Consider the following 19,913-nt stretch of genomic DNA (forward strand, 5'->3'; position numbering starts at 1 on the left):
TGACTCCCCTGGCATTGGATTCCCAAGCCGAACAAAAAACCCCTCCCCTCTACGGCAGAAGCCCTCGTGGACCATCCTTGCCCGTGGCCGCTGGCAGCTGTCAGCACCTCCTGCCTTCCTCACCTCTCTGTCACGAGGCTGGTCTGCCTACAGCAAGGGGATAGCACCAAGGAAGTGGAAGCCTAGGGAAGCCTACACCGCACGGAGCCAAGACCCCCTCCCTTCAGGCCGGTGATTCTCAGGCAGGAGTTCTGGAATCCTTCCCAGCCATTGCAGGTCGCCTTCTGTCACCCACAGAGCCGGCTCTGGGCCATTCATGCTCTTTGGCTCTGTCCGTCCTTGTCTCACTGACCCTCACCTACTGCTGTGTCCAGGGACCCCCTTCTACTTAAATCACTTGCAATTCCGACCTTGATTCAGCGTCCGAAACTGGGACACAAAACTCAGCCTCCCCTCCCACTGAGGTGCTGAGGGAAGCATATGGCTGGGCTTCAGCTGCCGGGGTCCTTCCTCCACGGCTGGTCCTTCTCCACCCACCGTGCCTGGGTCTCGCTTCTCTTTCCTGAACAGGAGGCAATTTTATCAGCTTTGGATGGAGGAGGCAGGGTCACAAGAGGGAAGGGACAGGGTGTGACGCCAGAGGGGAGGACCAGGGCCAGGAGTATGTCCCGGAGCAGATGAACTGGCCCAATGCCCAGGGAGGCTGGGTGGGAACCGGCACAGGGAAGGGCGAAGCCTGGGTGTCCGGGTGCCCACAGCCATGCTGTGTCAGCAGTGGAGGTGCAGGTGGGCTCAGCCCTGGGCCCTGCTCCTGCTTCTCTTAGGTCCCCAGCTCCTGGTGACTCAAGACCGGGATTCCCAAGAGGAAGCGAATGATGATGACCAACGAGCCTCAAAGAACTACTTCCTTGCCACAGTGGAGTACGGCTGACACGTATTCAACCAGAGGAGCCAGGACAGCAACGCCTACAAGGTGGTGTGCATCCTGAGGTCGTGGAAGGAGCCGGTAAGTACCACATCCTCCCCCGTTGCTGTTAACGAAGGGCCAGCGGCAGTAGGGGACTTAACAAGGGATCTTGATCATCGTTTGAAGCCTGTAAAGTAGAGGGAAATATTAATACAATCTATTCAGTTGGTTTCAGTTTTTATAAAAGAAATAACTTGGGAACGTTTTAAACTTCAGTCAGTCTACTCACATGCAAGGTGTATTTTCAGTTTTCATCATTTCTGACCTTGTTTAATGAAGAATGACCAAATATGGACTAAGAGGGGATAAAGCTATTTAGTTAAAAAAGAGACAGACAGAAAACACTGGATTAGAGAGATTTCGAACAGATTTCAAAGAAATAACATTAAGATAGGTTAATTTAAGAAAATCAGAGAGAGAGAGATACACAGAGACATTCACATAGGGAGAGGGAGAGCGGCTCGGGAGTCACAGGCCCCCCTGGTCCTGAGAAGCCTCTGGGAGCTCACAGCCTCTCCTCTGACTCTACGTGTTCTGGGCTCCCTCTGGGTCCCCACCTACGTGGACCGAGTGTGATTTACACTCTTCCCAGATGGCATTCTTAACCCTAAAATGTTCCCCTAGCAACGCAGTCTCTACAGAATGCAACCAGGGGTTGATTTTCACGGTGCTGCAGACACGAACACTGAGAACACTCCACGGTAGAAGAACTTCTGGTCCTGCGTGTGCTTGTGTGTCCTTGTGTGTGCTTGTGAGTATGTGTGTGTGAGAGAGAGAGGGGTGTGTGTGTGTGTGTGTGTAGCAGTAGCTTTGTGTGGCATTTGTCTTGCTGTAGGGCAGGTGAATGGGGTGACAAGGGGGCACAGAGGGGAATCTCCCTTTCTCAGCACTGATCTATCCAGCAAAGTTTGAGACTCAGCACCCCACTCCTCAGGTCCCTGTCCTGCCTACACTGCGTGGATCTAATCTATTGGCTATATAACGGGCAGGAAGGCTGTGTCCACTTAAGTGTCTGTACAAACCCAGGTTGATTTTGACTTCGTGTTCTCCACAGAGCTGCAGCTCAGCCGAACCAGGTGTGGGAAATTTGACGAAGACATTGACAACTGTTCATTTCAAGCAAGTCCAGACGTGAATCACGTAAGACACGCGACAGCGGCCCTCAGGTTACACGGCCGTGGACGCTGCCTTGGGGCAGGGGGTGTGGGGAGTGATGACAATGCCATTCCAAGGGACACGGAGGGGCATTTGCAGGACGGAGCCCAGCCAGGCAGGCCAGCCCCAGTCACTTGTATGCCCCTGGCCTGTCTAGACGCTGCACCCCAGGTCACACTGGGGTCAGGTTGCTCCTGACCACTTGGGTCCGGGTCACCTGGGCCAGAGATGGGAATGTCCCCTCCCTGGTGTTCACCCACCTCCCTTCCCTGCCTTCAGGAGAAGTCCGGGGGGGCAACAACATCACCTTGGCCGAGTAGCCCCCTCTCGGGTCCCACTGCCACTGACCCAGAGCCCGAGGGGTGGAAGCTGAGGAGCCCCACTGCCCTCCCTCCCAGGCCCTGCCCTGGTGATAAGGCGGGTGAGCCCCGCCCCGGGACAAACCCGAGTTAGATGAGAGGCCCTGCTGGGACGCTGGGGGCATGGGTCACACTGGGACATCCTGGGGGACGGGTCCCTGGAGACCACAGAGCTGGAGAGGGGGAGAATGCCCCAGGTGCCTCTGGGGTCAGGAGAGAGTCCCTGGTCGGGAACATCCAGGACTCAGGGCCAGAGCCTGCACCCCCAGCTGCCCACCCCAGGAAGGCAAGGTTGGGGGGATGCTGGCTTTAGATCTGGAGCCACATGCTTCCCAAGGGCCCTCCCGCCACTCTCTGTCCCTGTGCTTTGTCCCGCAGACCATCACCTGCTTCTTTACAATCGACACTGAACCCTGGAGAACAAGGTTTCAACTCCTGAACAACACCTGCTCGGAGGGCTCCCCTGAGTGAGACCACATACCCGCCTGGGCTCGGCTGTCCTCCTCCTGGGCACCAGTGATGCCCTGTCGTGGCCCTTCAGTGGCTGAGCAGCTCTGGTTCCGTCCTCTGTACGAGCAGGTGTCTGGGTGTCACATCCGGGCAATGTGGACATTCCTCCCTGTCATTTCCTCCCGTAGAATTGGTCATTAAACGTCAGCACTGCAAGCAGCTTTGTGCCGCCTGGTTCCAGAGGTTGGGGGCTGGGCAGCTGAGGCTGTCCTTCCAGCAGGGCAGCCGGCTCGGCCCAGGGGGTGGGTTTCTCCCCCCGTGGACACCTGAGCCAGCCACAGGTGGCACAAGCTAGGAGCACGGGTGCGTCTGAGCTGTGTCTCCGGGCTCAGCATCCCTGCCCCAGGGCGGCCATTCAGAGGTGGGTGTGCAGAAGCCCGTGGCTGTCCTGGGACTCTTGGTAGCAGCCACGTGGACCTTCTCCCTCCTTGCCTCCTCTCCTGGTGCTGCCGCGATCACGTCCTGAGTCAAAACCTGCTCCCAAGTGTGTGTCGCAGGGTCTCCTGGAGAGGGGACCCTTGGTGTAGTGTGAGGACTTCCTCAGGATGCGTCCTACACACACACCTGGCTGGCTTCCCAGGCCCGTGACCCCAGCAGAGCCAAGGGGAGCCCCGACACGGGCATCCTCGCTGTTGGTGGGTGTTGCTCAGCATAGGCACAGCTGTGCTCTTGTCCCCCTGCCACCTGGGCCTGGACCAGGCAAGTTGCTCTCCAAGACCCTCCCCCACCCCTCCTCCTTCTCCCTCTGAGGCCTTTCCTGACTCCTGGCTGTTTCCACCAAAGGAAGCTTAAAGGATCCTTTACACACTGTGGTTCTCATCGTGTTTCCAAGGAATCGACGCCACAATTCTCCTCAAGCAACTCCTGGGAAAGGGTCTCCTCTGAGGTCACCCCAATGTGGGGAAGCCGCCCAGCCCCTCATGAGCTCAGCCCTTTCCTGGGGCTGTGGAGGGACCCTGGGAGGGGCGTCAAACCCGGCTTCTGCCAGGGCTGGTGCGCTGCCTGTCAGCCCACACGCGTGGGGCTTCGCCAGTGCATCTGCCCCTGGGGGGAGCTGCAGGGCCTGGGTTTGTCCCAACCCCACTATCCCTCACTAGTCCAGAAGGTAGGACACCCGCGCTGCTTAGCTTGGTGAGCACAGGTGTGGACTGAGGGACCTATCCTGGTGGGAGGAGCCTCCTCCCTGACCCTGCGCATCTCTGCCTGGAATGGTGTGTGCTGGGCCCCTTCCTCCCACTGGAATTTGTGCTCTGAAGAATCAGGGAAGTGGGTTTCTGGCCCTGTTGTCCATGCCTGGGCAACACCCCGCCGGAGGCAGAGGCAGGATTGCTGGGCTCCAAGCACAGCCCACAGCTAAGGCAGGCACCCCCCTCTCCTGAAACGAGAGACTAGTGGGGACTCTGCCCTCCTAGCTGCTGACCTGTCGGCCATAGGCTCTGGGTCACCAAGGCTTGCAGCTGGGCATCGAGAGGGCTATGAAAGGAAATGCAGCATCAGTGACCAAATGCCTTGCCTCCAGACCCTGTGTTCTGCTCTGTGCCCACTTGCCCATCTGCCAGGGGCAGATTCGGACACTTTCCTCAGCTTTCCCACATGTCTGGGTCCAGGCACAGCCCTGGGGCTCAATAAATAAGGACTCAACACAAAGGAATAAGCAAGTGGAGACCTTGGGAGGACTTTGCAGTTGCCCGGGCCTCCAGTGGACAGGAAAGGGCGGGGCTGTCTGGTGATGGACCCAGGGACACACCCAGCAGCTGGCCGTCCCTTCCCTGTATACTCCTCAGCCCACTCCCCCGTCTGCACCTCCCCCAGCCCTGGTCCCCAGACTCCCAGGGAGCTTAACAGCCGTGGGATTTGGACGCTGGTTTCCTCGTCGCGGTTGTCAGCCCGGGAAAGCAACATGCCCTGCTGGAGGTGCATTTGTGACTCTTTCTCCTTTTTTTCCCCCCAACTTCTTGATGATCTATGCTGGGGGGAGGGGGGTGAATGAAAAGGGTGAGGGGGATTAAGAGGTACAAAAGTCTAGTTATAAATGAGACACAAGGATGAAATGTCCAGCATGGGGGCAGTCAATAATATTGTAATAACTTTGTATCAATAGGGTGACAGATGGTAACTAGACTTATCTTGGGGCTCACTTTGTAACATAGAGGAATATTGTTGTGCAGTTGGAACTAACAGTGTTGTAGGTCAATTACGCTGTAATTTATAAAAAAGAATGGAGGTATTTCTCCCCCAAGTCCTGCATTGGCGGTGGGCTCCCCTCAGGAGCATCAGGCACCCCGCTGTCCAGCCCACCCCTCACAGATGCTCACCGCAGGCAAGTCCTGCCAGAGGAGGAGTCCCAGGGAGGGTTCACCTGTCAGCCAGGTGGGCTTCGACCTGCTCCTGTGTGGCTGTTGACACTTACCTGGCTGGCCCTCACCTGCACACCAGTGCTGTAGTTTCCACACCTACATTTTGGAACGTGCTTCCTTCTTGTCATATTGACCCGCTTCACCATCTCAGCCCAGCCCCACACATACACACACACACACACACACACAGCAAGAGCCTGCCTCCTCCATGGCCTCTGCTGAAGCGTATCTCCTGGTCATCACGTCTTTAAGCCTCCCCTCCCACACTGAACCAGAGCTGATCTAGGTGACCAACAACACAAAGAGGTGATGGTGTGTCACATCTGAAGCTGGGTCACCGAGCGCGCCGTGGCTTCCATCCCCGTCTCTTGGACACTCTGTCCAGAGGAGCCCATCCCCCTCACCCAGCGCACAGAGGCCAAGTGGAGAGGCCCGCACCGAGGACAGCAGACACCACCTGCCGACAGCCAACACCAGCCAGCAGCCAGGAGGGCAAGCCACCTGGAGAATGGGTTCTCCGGGGCCAAACTCACCTTCAGACAAGGGCAGTACCATCAGAGCCTGAGTGTGACCTCAGGATAGGTGACATCAGCCAAGCCACCCCAGACCCCTGGTGCACAGACACCACGGAGACATAAATACATTGCTTAAGCACCAAGGGCAGGGTGATGAGTCACGCAGCATTAGATTATACCTCTTACCGTGTGCGAGCACACACACGTGTGCACACACACACACATGCACAAATGCAGCCTACTCTCCGTGTACCATCCCTCTTTCATTTTTCTGCCTCAATTCAAAACCAAAAGTAAAACACAAATCTCTAAATGATACAGCTAGCTCCCAGGTTGGATCAGGGGGCTTAAAACTGTTTCTAAAGCCATTTTGCTGTGTCTTCCAGAGTCCTGGGCAGGGATATTTCTGTGGAAATCCATGGAGGAACCTTCTCAACTCATCTTCAGAGCCTTGCAGAAACTCCCCACCAGCCTGAAGCAGTGGAGGGGTGGGTCTCCCTATTAGTTCCACACAAAGAGCTGTCAGTGAAAAGTAACTTGTGCCCAGAGTTTGGTGAAATAAGGAAACAGGTTCAGGTTCTCTTCCATTCATTGGGAGCAGACTGCCCCTGCTGGTAAATGCGTTGACCAAGCAGAAGACACTACCCAGCCCGGCACCGCATTCTCAGCCTCCACCCCTGAAGAATGCACAAAAAAGCAAGAAGGCTACAAAATGAAGTCAATAGGTCAGATGTGTTATTTAAATGTTTTGCGAGTGTCTTTGCTTCTTTAAATGCTCATGAGAGCGGCAGAATGTGCTAGAAGACCATTAGACAGGCTGGCATTCTTCCTTCAGCATATTGAGTTCAAAGTTCCAGGGTTTGGATGCCACAATAAAGGTGCAATGAAACATCTAAAAGAGACGAAAACAATAACCAGCTTGTAAGAAAAATTGCAAAAAACACAAGTCAGAAAACCCCAGAAGTTCCTATTTCCAGGCGCCAGGATTTGGCTTCAAGAGGGCCAAAAGGCCGTCCGAGCCAGCCACGCCTCTACAGACCCCCAAGCTGTTGGCCCAATGGCAGAGCAGCCAGACTCATGACTGGGATGGACCCCCATCGGTTCACCTCCCTGAGAGCTGAAGCCATCACGGTTGTGGCTCCATTTGCTCCAGGTGAGTAATAGTTGGAGCCCAGGACCAATTATCCTCAAGAAATCCTCGTGTCCAGCTCTGGCCTTTCTCCAGACATGCCAACTTCCTGCAGCCCATGGAGACCCCACGCAGCGTGGAGGGCCCAGTGGGTCCTTCCCAGGGGAGATAGCACCACAAGAATAGCCAGGGTCCTGCACGCCTTGGAAAGCGGTGTCAGAGTCTGGCCAGATTCCACCAGGGAAAGCTTGCAGCTGGGGAGCTGGGAGGAGACACAGGGCCTGCAGAGGGAACGGGGCTCCAGGCTCCTGGTATGGATGAGATCACTGTGTCCCTCCTCTCACCTAAAATCTTTATTCAGTTAGAATAAAAATATAAAGGACGAATAGCTCTTTACGGCAACATCCAGTAGAAGTGAAGTTGCATAAGATACACAGACTGAGGGGCCAGGTTGAGGGGGAAATAGGACCAAGTGACCAGTAACCCAGACAGGCCACGGAGGAACTGAGGCCAGGTTGGCGGGGTGTCCAGGCCGGAGGGGCATCAGGATGGGTGGAGCTGGTTCCTGGCAGTGGCAGGGGGGGCAGGGAGGGCAGGTAGTGTGCTTACCAGAGGATTAACTAATTGCTTAACTTGTGATCGCCAGGGTAGACAGGAAACAATCGCGAAATAAAGAGATTGAAAACCCAATTATTAAAATCAACCATAGAGGATACTTTAACACTGTATTAACATATTAAAAATCTTTAAGAGGTGAAAAAATATTGGACAAGGAATTCAACTTCTTGGAACTCTGCCCACAAGGCAACAACAATCAGATATACACACAAACAGAAATAAAGAAGAATATTCATTATGGCACTGTTCATAATAGCTAAAAATTAGAAAAACTTAAATAATCATTTCTCAGGGGTTGACTAAATAATATGTGGAAACACCATTAAACAAAGTCAAATAGTTTCATTACATAATGCCCTCAAATAATTTTACGGTTTTGGAAATCCTTAGATTGTATTATTAAATAAAAATCTAAATTGTGGAACAGTGTACAGTGTGATCCCCACTACACAAAAATACAAATGTAAAATATAGAAAAAACTAGGATACATAAAACTAAGTTGACGGCAGTAAACTTTCCATAAAGGTATTTTTAGTTGATTGTTTTTTTCTTCTGTAGTTGATTTTAAGCTACTTAATACTTTGGAAAATTTCTAAATTTTCTACTAAGTGAATAGGGCCTATTACTATTTAAAACAGTATCAGGTTTTAAAATTTATTTTCCAAGGAGCTCAGGTAGTTACCCTTTCTTCCTTTCTAAGTCGCAATAAATAAAGAAAACAGATAAGCTCGAATCTATATGAGGTCAGAAACGGGGCATCTCTAGGAGTTCCATGATCCGTGCAAGGGCAGAGACTGGGAAGAATCCTTGGAGGGTAACAGGTGATTTTGAGCAAGATGATCCAAGGCTGTTGAACTCTATCTTAGCACCTACCTTCTGCGTTTTGGGATCCCATTGTACTAAGCAGTTTTCATTTTCCCCTGAAGCTTTCTTGCACATTGTCCGGGCAATTTTGACTTCAAGAAGGTAATCCAAACTATCCGTGACCTGTCCATGAGTAATTTAAAGTTAGAGATCATAAAAGAATATGTGGTATCAATTGTCATTTCTGATAAACAAACATGTCACTGACTGCTTAGGGCAAAAGGTGTCTTCTCACCTCCTTCTCTCCTACAGTTTTCTTTTTTTTGGCCAGAGTTTTGGGGTAACGTGGAGGTGGTTCTTACCTTGCTCTCTCTCTCTCTCTCTCTCTCTCTCTCTCTCTGTTTCTCAGTCTCTCTCATTATGGTATTTAATTTTAAAGTAATGACAACTGTCACCAAAATAAAGCAAGAAAACTATGCCCCTAAAGACCATTTTCCTGGGAAAACTAATGGTTTGCTCATTGGAGCTTGGGAAATAAACAGCATTTTCATCGAAATCCACTGAGAGTGTATCGATTCCCTTTAAAGCTTTGGTAGTTTTAGTCATCCTTGCCTTCTTCCACGTCACATACCCTTCCAAATCCCTGACTTTCTGGGCATCTCCCCTCTCCTCCCCTCCCCATGCAGAGCTCCCGTCAGCGCTGTACTCAAGAAGTGCCTCACAGGGAAATGCAGATGAACAATGGCAAATGTCCACTCTCATGATTAAACAATGAACATGAAAACGAAGTTTACGAGACGTCAGGGAGAGAGCATGTGAATGAGAATGACCAAGTTAGTTAAGCACCATAACTGAGCCCAGAAGAATAAGAGATAATTTGGAAAATATAGTAAACATTTTGGAAGTTCTAGAAAAGTCACCTGGGCATTGAACAAAATGGGTGTAGGCAGAATTTTAAGTACAGTTTCATGAATATAAAGTATACTCTAAAATTTTCAGTTATGCATCTAAGTGTCCGAAAGGACACTTGTGGGGTGCCCCCAGGATTGATGAGTCCATGGGGGATGCAAGAAATCAGTGGTCACTTTCACTTTTTACTTCAACTACTTCCAAATGTACCCCTAGCGCATTTTTCATGACTGGATATTAAGTTTCTTTGCCTCAGCTCTGTTGGCATTTGGAGCTGGGTCCTTCTTGGCCATGGGGGGCCGTGCTGTGCCTGGAGGGTGGTGACCCACATCCCTGGCCTCCACCACCCCAATCTCAGTAGCAGCCCCTTCAGTTGTGATGACCAGAAACATCTCTGGGCATTGCCAAAAATGCCCTGTGGAGCAAAATCCATGCCCAGCTGAGAAGGAGTGCTTTAGTTTTGAGTTATATTTCCAAGTGAAAATTATCAAGAAAACAGACTTTCCCAAATCACACTCAGCAATCACTGACTGACCACCAGCTCTGTCTTGACGCCCAATTGCCCAGGAGAGGGAGGCAGATGGGGATCCAGCTTCGGAGGCAGCCCCTCACTCCTTTCATGACCAGGCCTCTCTGACTCTCCTGGCCTCCTGTGACACCGTCCCCTCCTGGCTGGCTGCAACGTCCCATCACCTTCATCCCATCCAGCATCACTCAGAGGCAATAGCATGGACAGATTAAGAGCAGGCAGCATGGGTTTAAATCTTGGCTCTTCTACTTAGTAGCTGTGTGATTCTGGGCAAGTTACTAAACCTCTCTGTGCCTGTTTCCTCCTATGTGAACCTGAAAACCTGAGTGTGCCTACAGAAAGCCACTGGATCTAGCACAAAGTAAACATGGCTCCAGGCTGCCATTGGCGGTCTTTCCTACCAGTCTTCGCCGTGTGTGAAATCGGCAGCAGAACCCCAGCCAGATATGAACTGGAGCAGGCGGCCACATGCTTTCTCTTCAAAGGCCAGAGAGGAAATATTCCAGGCTTTGCAGCACAAATACAGCCCAGAGGACCCTCAAAAAGTGTGTGTAGCTGTGTTCTAATAAAATTGTGTTTATGGACACTGAAGTTTCAATGTAATGTAATTTTCATACGTCACAAAATAGTCTCCTTCATTTGTTTCTTATAATCATTTGTAGCTCACGGGATGTACAAAGATGAGAAGTGGGCCAGGTTTGGCTTCAGGCTGTTAGTGGCCACTGCTGATAAAGATCTTTGCACTTTTAACTTAAATCATCCAATGGAATAGAGCAGTTTTCTTTCTATAGCTCCTGGGCATATGTTATTTTTATCTGAATTTTCACCCAGCATTTTTCTGTTTGCTTTTGTTAGGAGTTATTTTTGTTTGGGGGGTGGTGCATTCTTCCTTACCTCCTTTCTTCAATATATTTTTCAGCAGTTTGTAGTTGGAATTCCAAGGAGTTTTAAACACTTCTGTTCTAGCCTCTTTTTGAACCTGTTTCTACCTGATTCTTTTGCATCCTTACCTGCATTTGAGCTGACAGTCCACTAAGAAATAAAATGTACATTCGTGACCAGTCCCTCCCATCAGGAAACTTGCACAAGCCTCTTAGATAGCCTCATCCACCAGAGGGCAGGCAGCAGAAGCAAGAAGAACTACAATCCTGCAGGCTTTGGAACAAAAACCACATTCACAGAAAGATAGACAAGATGAAAAGGCAGAGAGCTATGTACCAGATGAAGGAACAAGATAAAACCCCAGAAAAACAACTAAATGAAGCGGAGATAGGCAACATTCCAGAAAAAGAATTCAGAATAATGATAGCGAAGATGATCTAGGACCTCAGAAAAAGAATGGAGGCAAAGATCAAGAAGATGCAAGAAATGTTTAACAAAGACCTAGAAGAATTAAAGAACAAACAAACAGAGATGAACAATACAATAACTGAAATGAAAAATACACTAGAAGGAATCAATAGCAGAATAACTGAGGCAGAAGAACGAATAAGTGACCTGGAAGACAGAATGGTGGAACTCACTGCTGCAGAACAGAATAAAGAAAAAAGAATGAAAAGAAATGAAGACAGCCTAAGACACTTCTGGGACAACATTAAATGCAACAACATTCACATTATAGGGGTCCCAGAAGGAGAAGAGAGAGACAAAGGACCCAAGAAAATATTTGAAGAGATTATAGTCAAAAACTTCCCTAACATGGGAAAGGAAATAGCTACCCAAGTCAGGAAGTGCAGAGAGTCCTGTACAGGATAAACCCAAGGAGAAACACACTGAGACACATAGTAATCAAATTGGCAACAATTAAAGACAAAGAAAAACTATTGAAAGCAGCTAGGGAAAAATGACAAATAACATACAAGGGAACTCCCATAAGCTTAACAGCTGATTTCTCAGCAGAAACTCTACAGGCCAGAAGGGAGTGGCATGATATACTTAAAGTGATGAAAGGGAAGAACCTACAACCAAGATTACTCTACCTGGCAAGGATCTCATTCAGATTCAATGGAGAAATCAAAAGCTTTACAGACAAGCAAAAGACAAGAGAATTCAGCACCACCAAACCAGCTCTACAAGAAATGCTAAAGGAACTTCTCTAAGTGAGAAACACAAGAGAAGAAAAGGACCTACAAAAACAAACCCAAAACAATTAAGAAAATGGTAATAGGAACATATATATCGATAATTACCTTAAATGTGGATGGATCAAATGTTCCAACCAAAAGACATAGACTGGCTGAATGGATACAAAAACAAGACCCATATATTTGCTGTCTACAAGAGACCCACTTCAGACCTAGGGACACATACAGACTGAAAGTCAGGGGATGGAAAAAGATATTCCATGCAAATGGAAATCAAAAGAAAGCTGGAGTAGCAATACTCATATCAGGTAAAATAGACTTTAAAATAAAGAACGTTAAAGGAGACAAGGAAGGATACTACCTAATGATCAAAGGATCAATCCAAGAAGAAGATAAAACAATTATAAATATATATGCACCCAACATAGGAGCACCTCAATACATAAGGCAACTGCTAAAAGCTATAAAAAGGGAAATCAACAGTAACACAATAACAGTGGGGGACTTTAACACCTCACTTACACCAATGGACAGATCATCCAAACAGAAAATTAATAAAGAAACACAAGCTTTAAATGACACAATAGACCAGGTAGATTTGATTGATATTTATAGGACATTACATCAAAAAAAAGCAGATTACACTTTCTTCTCAAGTGCGCACAGAACATTCTCCAGGATAGATCACATCATGGGTCACAAATCAAGCCTCAGTAAATTTTAAAAAATTGAAATCATATCAAGCATCTTTTCTGAACACAATGCTATGAGATTAGAAATCAATTACAGGGGAAGAAAAGGAAAAACAAAAACACATGGAGGCTAAACAATACGTTACTAAATAACCAAGAGATCACTGAAGAAATCAAAGAGGAAATCAAAAAATACCTAGAGACATATGACAATGAAAACACGACGATCCAAAACCTACAGGATGCAGCAAAAGCAGTTCTAAGAGGGAAGTTTATAGCTATACAAGTGCACCTCAAGAAACAAGAAAAATCTCAAATAAACAATCTACCCTTACACCTAAAGAAACTAGAGAAAGAAGAACAAACGAAACCCAAAGTTAGCAGAAGGAAAGAAATCATAAAGATCAGAGCAGAAATAAATGATATAGAAACAAAGAAAACAATAACAAATATCAATAAAACTAAAAGCTTGTTCTTTCAGAAGAGAAACAAAATTGATAAACCACTAGCCAGACTCATCAAGAAAAAGAGGGAGAAGACTCAAATCAATAAAATTAGAAATGAAAAAGGAGAAGTTACAACAGACACTGCAGAAATACAAAGGATCCTAAGAGACTATAACAAGCAACTCTATGCCAATAAAATGGACAACCTGGAAGAAATGGACAAATTCCTAGAAAGGTATAACCTTCAAGACTGAACCAGGAAGAAATAGAAAATATGAACAGACAAATCACAAGTAATGAAATTGAAACTGTGATTTAGAATCTTCCAACAAACAAAAGCCCAGGACCAGGTGGCTTCACAAGTGAATTCTATCAAACATTTAGAAAAGAGCTAACGCCCATCCTTCTCAAGCTCTTCCAAAAAATTGTAGAGGAAGGAACACTTCCAAACTCATTCTATGAGGCCACCATCACCCTGATACCAAAACCAGACAAAGATACTACAAAAAAAGAAAATTACAGACCAATATCACTGATGAATATAGATGCAAAAATCCTCAACAAAATACTAGCAAACAGAATCCAACAACACATTAAAAGGATCAAACACCATGATCAAGTGGGATTTATCCCAGGGATGCAAGGATTCTTCAATATACACAAATCAATCAATGCAATACACCATATTAACAAATTGAAGAATAAAAAACATATGATCATCTCAATAGATGCAGAAAAAGCTTTTGACAAAATTCAACACCCATTTATGATAAAAACTCTCCAGAAAGTGGGCATAGAGGGAACCTACCTCAACATAATAAAGGCCATATATGACAAACCCACAGCAAACATCATTCTCAATGGTGAAAAACTGAAAACATTTCCTCTAAGATCAGGAACAAGACAAGGATGTCTACTCTCACCACTGTTATTCTACATAGGCTTGGAAGTCCTAGCCATGGCAATCAGAGAAGAAAAAGAAATAAAAGGAATACAAGTTGGAAAAGAAGAAGTAAAACTGTCACTGTTTGCAGATGACATGATACTATACATAGAGAATCCTAAAGATGCCACCAGAAAACTACTAGAGCTAATCAATGAATTTGGTAAAGTTGCAGGATATAAAATTAATGCACAGAAATCTCTTGCATTCCTATACACTAATGATGAAAAATCTGAAAGAGAAATTAAGGAAACACTCCCATTTACCACTGCAACAAAAAGAATAAAATACCTAGGAATAAACCTACCTAGGGAGACAAAAGACCTGTATGGCAGAAAACTATAAGACACTGATGAAAGAAATGAAAGATGATACCAACAGATGGAGAGATAAACCATGTTCTTGGATTGGAAGAATCAATATTGTGAAAATGACTATACTACCCGAAGCAGTCTACAGATTCAATGCAATCCCTATCAAATTACCAATGGCATTTTTTACAGAACTGAACAAAAAGTCTTAAAATTTGTATGGATACAAAAAAGACCCCGAAAAACAAAAGCAGTCTTGAGGGAAAAAAAACGGAGCTGGAGGAATCAGACTCCCTGACTTCAGACTATACTACAAAGCTACAGTAATCAAGACAATATGGTACTGGAACTAAAACAGAAATATAGATCAATGGAACAAGATAGAAAGCCCAGAGATAAACCCACGCACCTATGGTCAACTAATCTATGACAAAGGAGGCAAGGGTATACAATAGAGAAAGGACAGTCTCTTCAATAAGTGGTGCTGGGAAAACTGGACAGCTACATGTAAAAAATGAAATTAGAACACTCCCTAACACCATACACAAAAATAAACTCAAAATGGATTAGAGACCTAAATGTAAGACTGGACACTATAAAACTCTTAGAGGAAAACATAGGAAGAACACTCTTTGACATAAATCACGGCAAGATCTTTTTTGATCCACCTCCTAGAGTAACGGAAATAAAAGCAAAAATAAACAAATGGGACCTAATGAAACTTCAAAGCTTTTGCACAGCAAAGGAAGCCATAAACAAGATGAAAAGACAACCGTCAGAATGGGAAAAAATATTTTCAAATGAATCAATGGACAAAGGATTAATCTCCAAAATATATAAACAGCTCATGCAGCTCAATATTAACAAAACAAACAACCCAATCCAAAAATGGGCAGAAAACCTAAATAGACATTTCTCCAAAGAAGACATACAGATGGTCAAGAGGCACATGAAAAGCTGCTCAACATCACTAATTATTAGAGAAATGCAAATCAAAACTACAATGAGGTATCACCTCACACCAGTTAGAATGGGCATCATCAGAAAATCTACAAATAACAAACGCTGGAGAGGGTGTGGAGAAAAGGGAACCCTCTTGCACTGTTGGTGGGAATGTAAATTGATACAGCCACTATGGAGAATGGTATGGAGGTTCCTTAAAAAACTAAAAATAGAATTACCCTATGACCCAGCAATCCCACTTCTGGGCATATACCCAGAGAAAACTGTATTTCAAAAAGACACATGCACCCCAATGTGCATTGCAGCACTATTTACAATAGCCAGGTCATGGAAGCAACCTAAATGCCCATTGACAGACGAATGGATAAAGAAGATGTGGTACATATACACAATGGAATATTACTCAGTCATAAAAAGGAACGAAATTGGGTAGAGACGTGATGGATCTAGAGACTCCCATACAGAGTGAAGTAAGTCAGAAAGAGAAAAACAAATATTGTATATTAACACGTATATGTGGAACCTAGAAAAATGGTACAGATGAACCGGTTTGCAGGGCAGAAATTGAGACACAGATGTAGAGAACAAACATATGGACACCAAGGGGGGAAAGCGGTGAGGGGTGGGAGTGGTGGTGTGATCAGTTGGGAGATTCGGATTGACATGTATACACTGATGTGTATAAAATGGATGACTAATAAGAACCTGCTGTGTAAAAAATTAAATTAAATTAAATTTAAAAATTTTAAAAAAAGAATAGAAAAGAGTCCTACATCTGCAGAATACCTCATGCTTGGCAGGGGTGTCACTGTGGTATAGCGTAGAAATAATGCTCTTTTTAATAAATGGTGCTATCTGTTAAACAAAAAACAAAAAAACAAAACCACACACACAAAAAATGTACATTCGTGAAAAGAAGCAGCAAACACTATGAAATGATTCATTAGTCTTGAGCTATGTGGGTCTTTGGTTTATTTTATTATTAAATACCTGCCTTTAAAGCAGAACCATGTATATCTATTTCTGTAAATGGAGAGCACAGATTAAAATGTCCAAGAAAGTGGACTAATCCTGGGAAAGACGGGAACTTCACTAAGAACAGGTACCAAATCTGAGCCCCCTGGGGCATCGACATCCATGAGGTTTTACTTCAACCACCCATTGGGGACGCACATCCTGGACCAGGTGTCACTGCCTAAAAACACAAACCACACAACTGGGGCCACACGGAGAACCAGCAGGAACCAGGGGCCCACAGCCTGTGCAGGTGGCCAGGAGCCAGGGCTCCCGGCCTCTTAGGGGATCCAGACGCTGAGTGAAACTTCTACCCACATAAGAAAACAGGAAACGGAGGCAGGTTGATGGTGGCTGGATGGTGGGCAGCGCAGGTTAGAGGGCAGATGGGGCGAGTGGAGGAGGAAGGGGGCAGAGGTGTAGGTCAGGCCGGCGTCACACGTAACCTGGGCCCAGTGGGGCCCCCTCACCCTCTGCCGACCCCTCTCGTTGCTCACCCCTCCACCTCCCATCTCGAGCTCCTGCATAAACCTCAGGACAACCTTCTTTCTCAGGAAACACAGTGCTGGTTCAGTGCACTCTTCTCAGACATGGTCCGTGTTCAAATCCTCCCAACTGCCCTAAGAACATCCTTTACAGTATAATTTTAAATCTAAGAGACAATACAGGATCACATCTTGCATTTAACGTCACGTTTCTTCAGCCTCCTTTAATGAGAACCGTTTCCTTCTTTTTCCCCGTCTTTCACAGCACTGATTTTTTTTTTTTTTTTTTTTTTTTTTTCCGGTACGCGGGCCTCTCACTGTTGTGGCCTCTTTGCGGGGCACCGGCTCCGGACGCGCAGGCTCAGCGGCCATGGCTCACGGGCCCAGCTGCTCCGCGGCATGTGGGATCTTCCCAGACCGGGGCACGTACCCGTGTCCCCTGCCTCGGCAGGCGGACTCTCAACCACTGCGCCACCAGGGAAGCCCAGCACTGATATTTTTAAGCGGTCTTAGAGAATGCCGCATAATACGGACTCGTCTAATTGTCCCTCGAGATCACCCTCAGCCATTTGGAGCAGGAACACCGTATACAGGCGACGCTGTGTCCCTGCAGTGATGTCACATCAGAGGCACACGGTGTCGATCTGTCCCATGTGTCCTGGTTGTAATTAATTAACAAGCAATCCCTCCCCCTCCCCCTCCCCCTCTCCCCCCACACCGGGTGGAGGATTCATTGCTGATCTTCGGCCTGAGTTAGTTATTACCATGGTGGTTACAAAAGGCGATTTTCTAGTTTCATATTCTTTCACATCTCTAAGTAGGCATTTTTCTGTAAAAAAAAAAGAGCCTTCCCTTCCGCCCTGGTTCCTTTTTACAGTGAAAGCTGGATGTGGAGTTTGTTCACTTGTTAAATGTGTTATAATCCATCCCTGTAGCCACTTAGGTTGATGATATCAGCTCAAACTGTCCCAAACTTGACCCCTTCAGGAGCCCTTCTGGGCTCTTACCTGTGTTTTCTGATGTGGCTATAACTAAGTTTAAGTTATTTGAATGGATATATTATGTTTTACCCCAGAATGATAAAGGAGGAAGTTTAATTAACTTTCTTCCAAAACCCCCTAAAATAAAGTTCATAAATGCTGGCTCAGGTGTCTCTCAGCTTCTCTCCACGGACGACAGCCCTGCCACAGAGGCAAGTGTGGGGACAGAGAACGGGGAGTGAAAGCCACCAACCTGCTCCTGGGACTTCAGAATCTGCAACACCTTGAAGGTGTACTTGTCCTTGCTGGCCTTGTTGTACTCCTTCATGGCGAACCACAGTGCCTGCTGCACGTATACGTAGGATTCGGGGACATCTTGGAATTTCCTCACCACCTTCGATGAACCCCAGGCCTGGACACCTCTGGACGCGAGGGCCACCATGGCCATCAGGAGCAACAGGCCGGGGCGGAGCCTGGCCATGGCCCCTCAGCCCGGGAGGCACGGCCGAGTCCCTCCTGTCCTCGCAAGGCTGGCCGGGCCCTGCTGCGTCTGCACCCAGCCCCTCCTAGCTCTGCTGCAGGCGGAAAGGGAGAACAGCGGTTAACGTCACCTGCCCAAAAAAGAAGCCGCCTGCGAAATGTGCAATTCAGTCCATTTTCCCATCTTGGATGCTTCCTTTCTGGAAGGACACAGACCTCTGTGCACTCACGTGTGGGAGGGATGCACACATACGTGTACACACACACACACACACCTGTCCTTCCAGCCGGCTGGGTTGGGCCCTGTGGTAGGCACTGCACGTGCTGTGTGGCCTCTCATCATCAGAGCCCGTGGGGCTGCGAAACCCTTTACACAGGAGGAAACGGCCACAGGGCTGCGTGTCTGCTTCAGACCAGGGCTGCCCTGCCTCGGTCTCACCCACGCGTAGGAGGGGTCGCGGCTTGTAAAGTGCATTTGCTTTAGAGGAATCCCTTCTGCCACAGAAGGTCACCAGGATTTGGCTCACGAGGCAGAGGCAGCGGTTAATGTGTCAGATGCAGACAAGGAGCAAGCCCCTCGAGACAAAGCAGGGTCCATGGGTTGTGTTCGCCACAGAGAAGTGGGGACAGAGTGTCCAAGCTGAACAGAGGACGTGATGGCCAAACCAAGAGATGCCTGGTGTCCGTCAGGCTCTAGATACAGACACCCAGCACTGAACACTCCTAGGGTCTTAGCTCAGTTGCCCATCCAGGACACTGCTCTGACCCACATGCCCTCTGCCAGGAATCGCCAACCAAACCCAGGCTGCGGGAGGCGACTTTCCCGTGTGCTTCCCAGAGACGGGCCTGTGGGGAGGCTGATGCGTGAGGACACCGGGTCCCCTCCGCCTGCCGGCCTGGCCCGTGGTAACCTGCCCCCTCCTGCCCGGCGTCCACGCGACGGCAGCACTGATGTGACACGCGGGGGATTGGAGCGGTTCAGACCCGCTCCGTGGCCTCTGGAGGAGTTGCCCAGACACACGGGACGGTTGCCCTGGGCCGTCTTCCACCCAGCACGGCTAAACCTGGGACCCACCTGAGCACCAAGTTCCTTTCCACGATGCTGCAGCCGAGTCCTGAGCTGGCTGCTGGCCGCAAGCGGTCTCTCTCCTTCCTCGGGACCCGAGCTCAGTGGCTCCTGCCTGTGGCCCACTTGTCTCTGGCACACTCAGTTCACAGCCACGCGCCTGCTCAGGGTGTCTGTCGGCGTCAGGGGGCTTCTGCCCTCAGCTGCCCTCCCTGCCAGTGGTCACCTCTGGCCCCTTTGTGATGTAAGCCCTGCCCCACTGATGTTGCCCAAGTCACCAGCCCCTCTGTCAGGGGGCCCTCTGCCCTCAGAAGTCCGCAGGCTCACCGGGAGCCCCCAGCATCTGCCCCACGTGCTGAGTCCCAGCTCCTGTCCCTCGGCTCCTGACTTTCTAAATTTCTGCGCTTTGGATGGGCAGCTGGAAGTGAAGTCACCTCCAGGGCTGTCTCCATCAGTGTCTTGTCATGTGGCCCCTCAGTCTTAGAGACACAAAACAGCCAGGTTCAGGGGACCTGGGGCCAGAGGTCCTCAGGTCGGGAGGCCAGGGGTGGTGCCGAGGACATGAAGCAGAAGGCTGGCAACAGACTCGGGCATGA

The 19,913-nt window shown here is 48.2% G+C and overlaps 1 protein-coding gene and 1 pseudogene across 1 annotated transcript; one reads left to right on the forward strand and one right to left on the reverse strand.

Moving 5' to 3' along the window:
* Positions 1-760: 760 nt before the first annotated feature.
* LOC132477014 (cystatin-9-like) lies at positions 761-2,952 on the forward strand (annotated as a pseudogene).
* Positions 2,953-6,671: 3,719 nt separating this feature from the next.
* Positions 6,672-18,252, reverse strand: CST8 (cystatin 8). Its single transcript, XM_060119820.1, has 3 exons — positions 18,025-18,252; positions 8,485-8,598; positions 6,672-6,755 (listed from the first exon to the last, which is right to left on the reverse strand). The coding sequence occupies exons 1-3, from the start codon at positions 18,250-18,252 to the stop codon at positions 6,672-6,674; spliced, it is 426 nt and encodes a 141-aa protein (XP_059975803.1).
* Positions 18,253-19,913: the final 1,661 nt, after the last annotated feature.

This window comes from Mesoplodon densirostris, chromosome 16, assembly GCF_025265405.1.
Source record: "Mesoplodon densirostris isolate mMesDen1 chromosome 16, mMesDen1 primary haplotype, whole genome shotgun sequence".
In the NCBI taxonomy this organism is placed as follows: domain Eukaryota; kingdom Metazoa; phylum Chordata; class Mammalia; order Artiodactyla; family Ziphiidae; genus Mesoplodon; species Mesoplodon densirostris.

Excerpts from the sequence above, each read along its gene's own strand:
- CST8 (XM_060119820.1), bottom strand. The coding sequence starts at position 18,252 with ATGGCCAGGCTCCGCCCCGGCCTGTTGCTCCTGATGGCCATGGTGGCC. Across the intron at positions 8,599-18,024 it reads TTCTGAAGTCCCAGGAGCAG|GTCACGGATAGTTTGGATTA; the intron begins GTTGGTGGCTTT and ends ACTCATGGACAG. Across the intron at positions 6,756-8,484 it reads GGGATCCCAAAACGCAGAAG|ATGTTTCATTGCACCTTTAT; the intron begins GTAGGTGCTAAG and ends CGTCTCTTTTAG.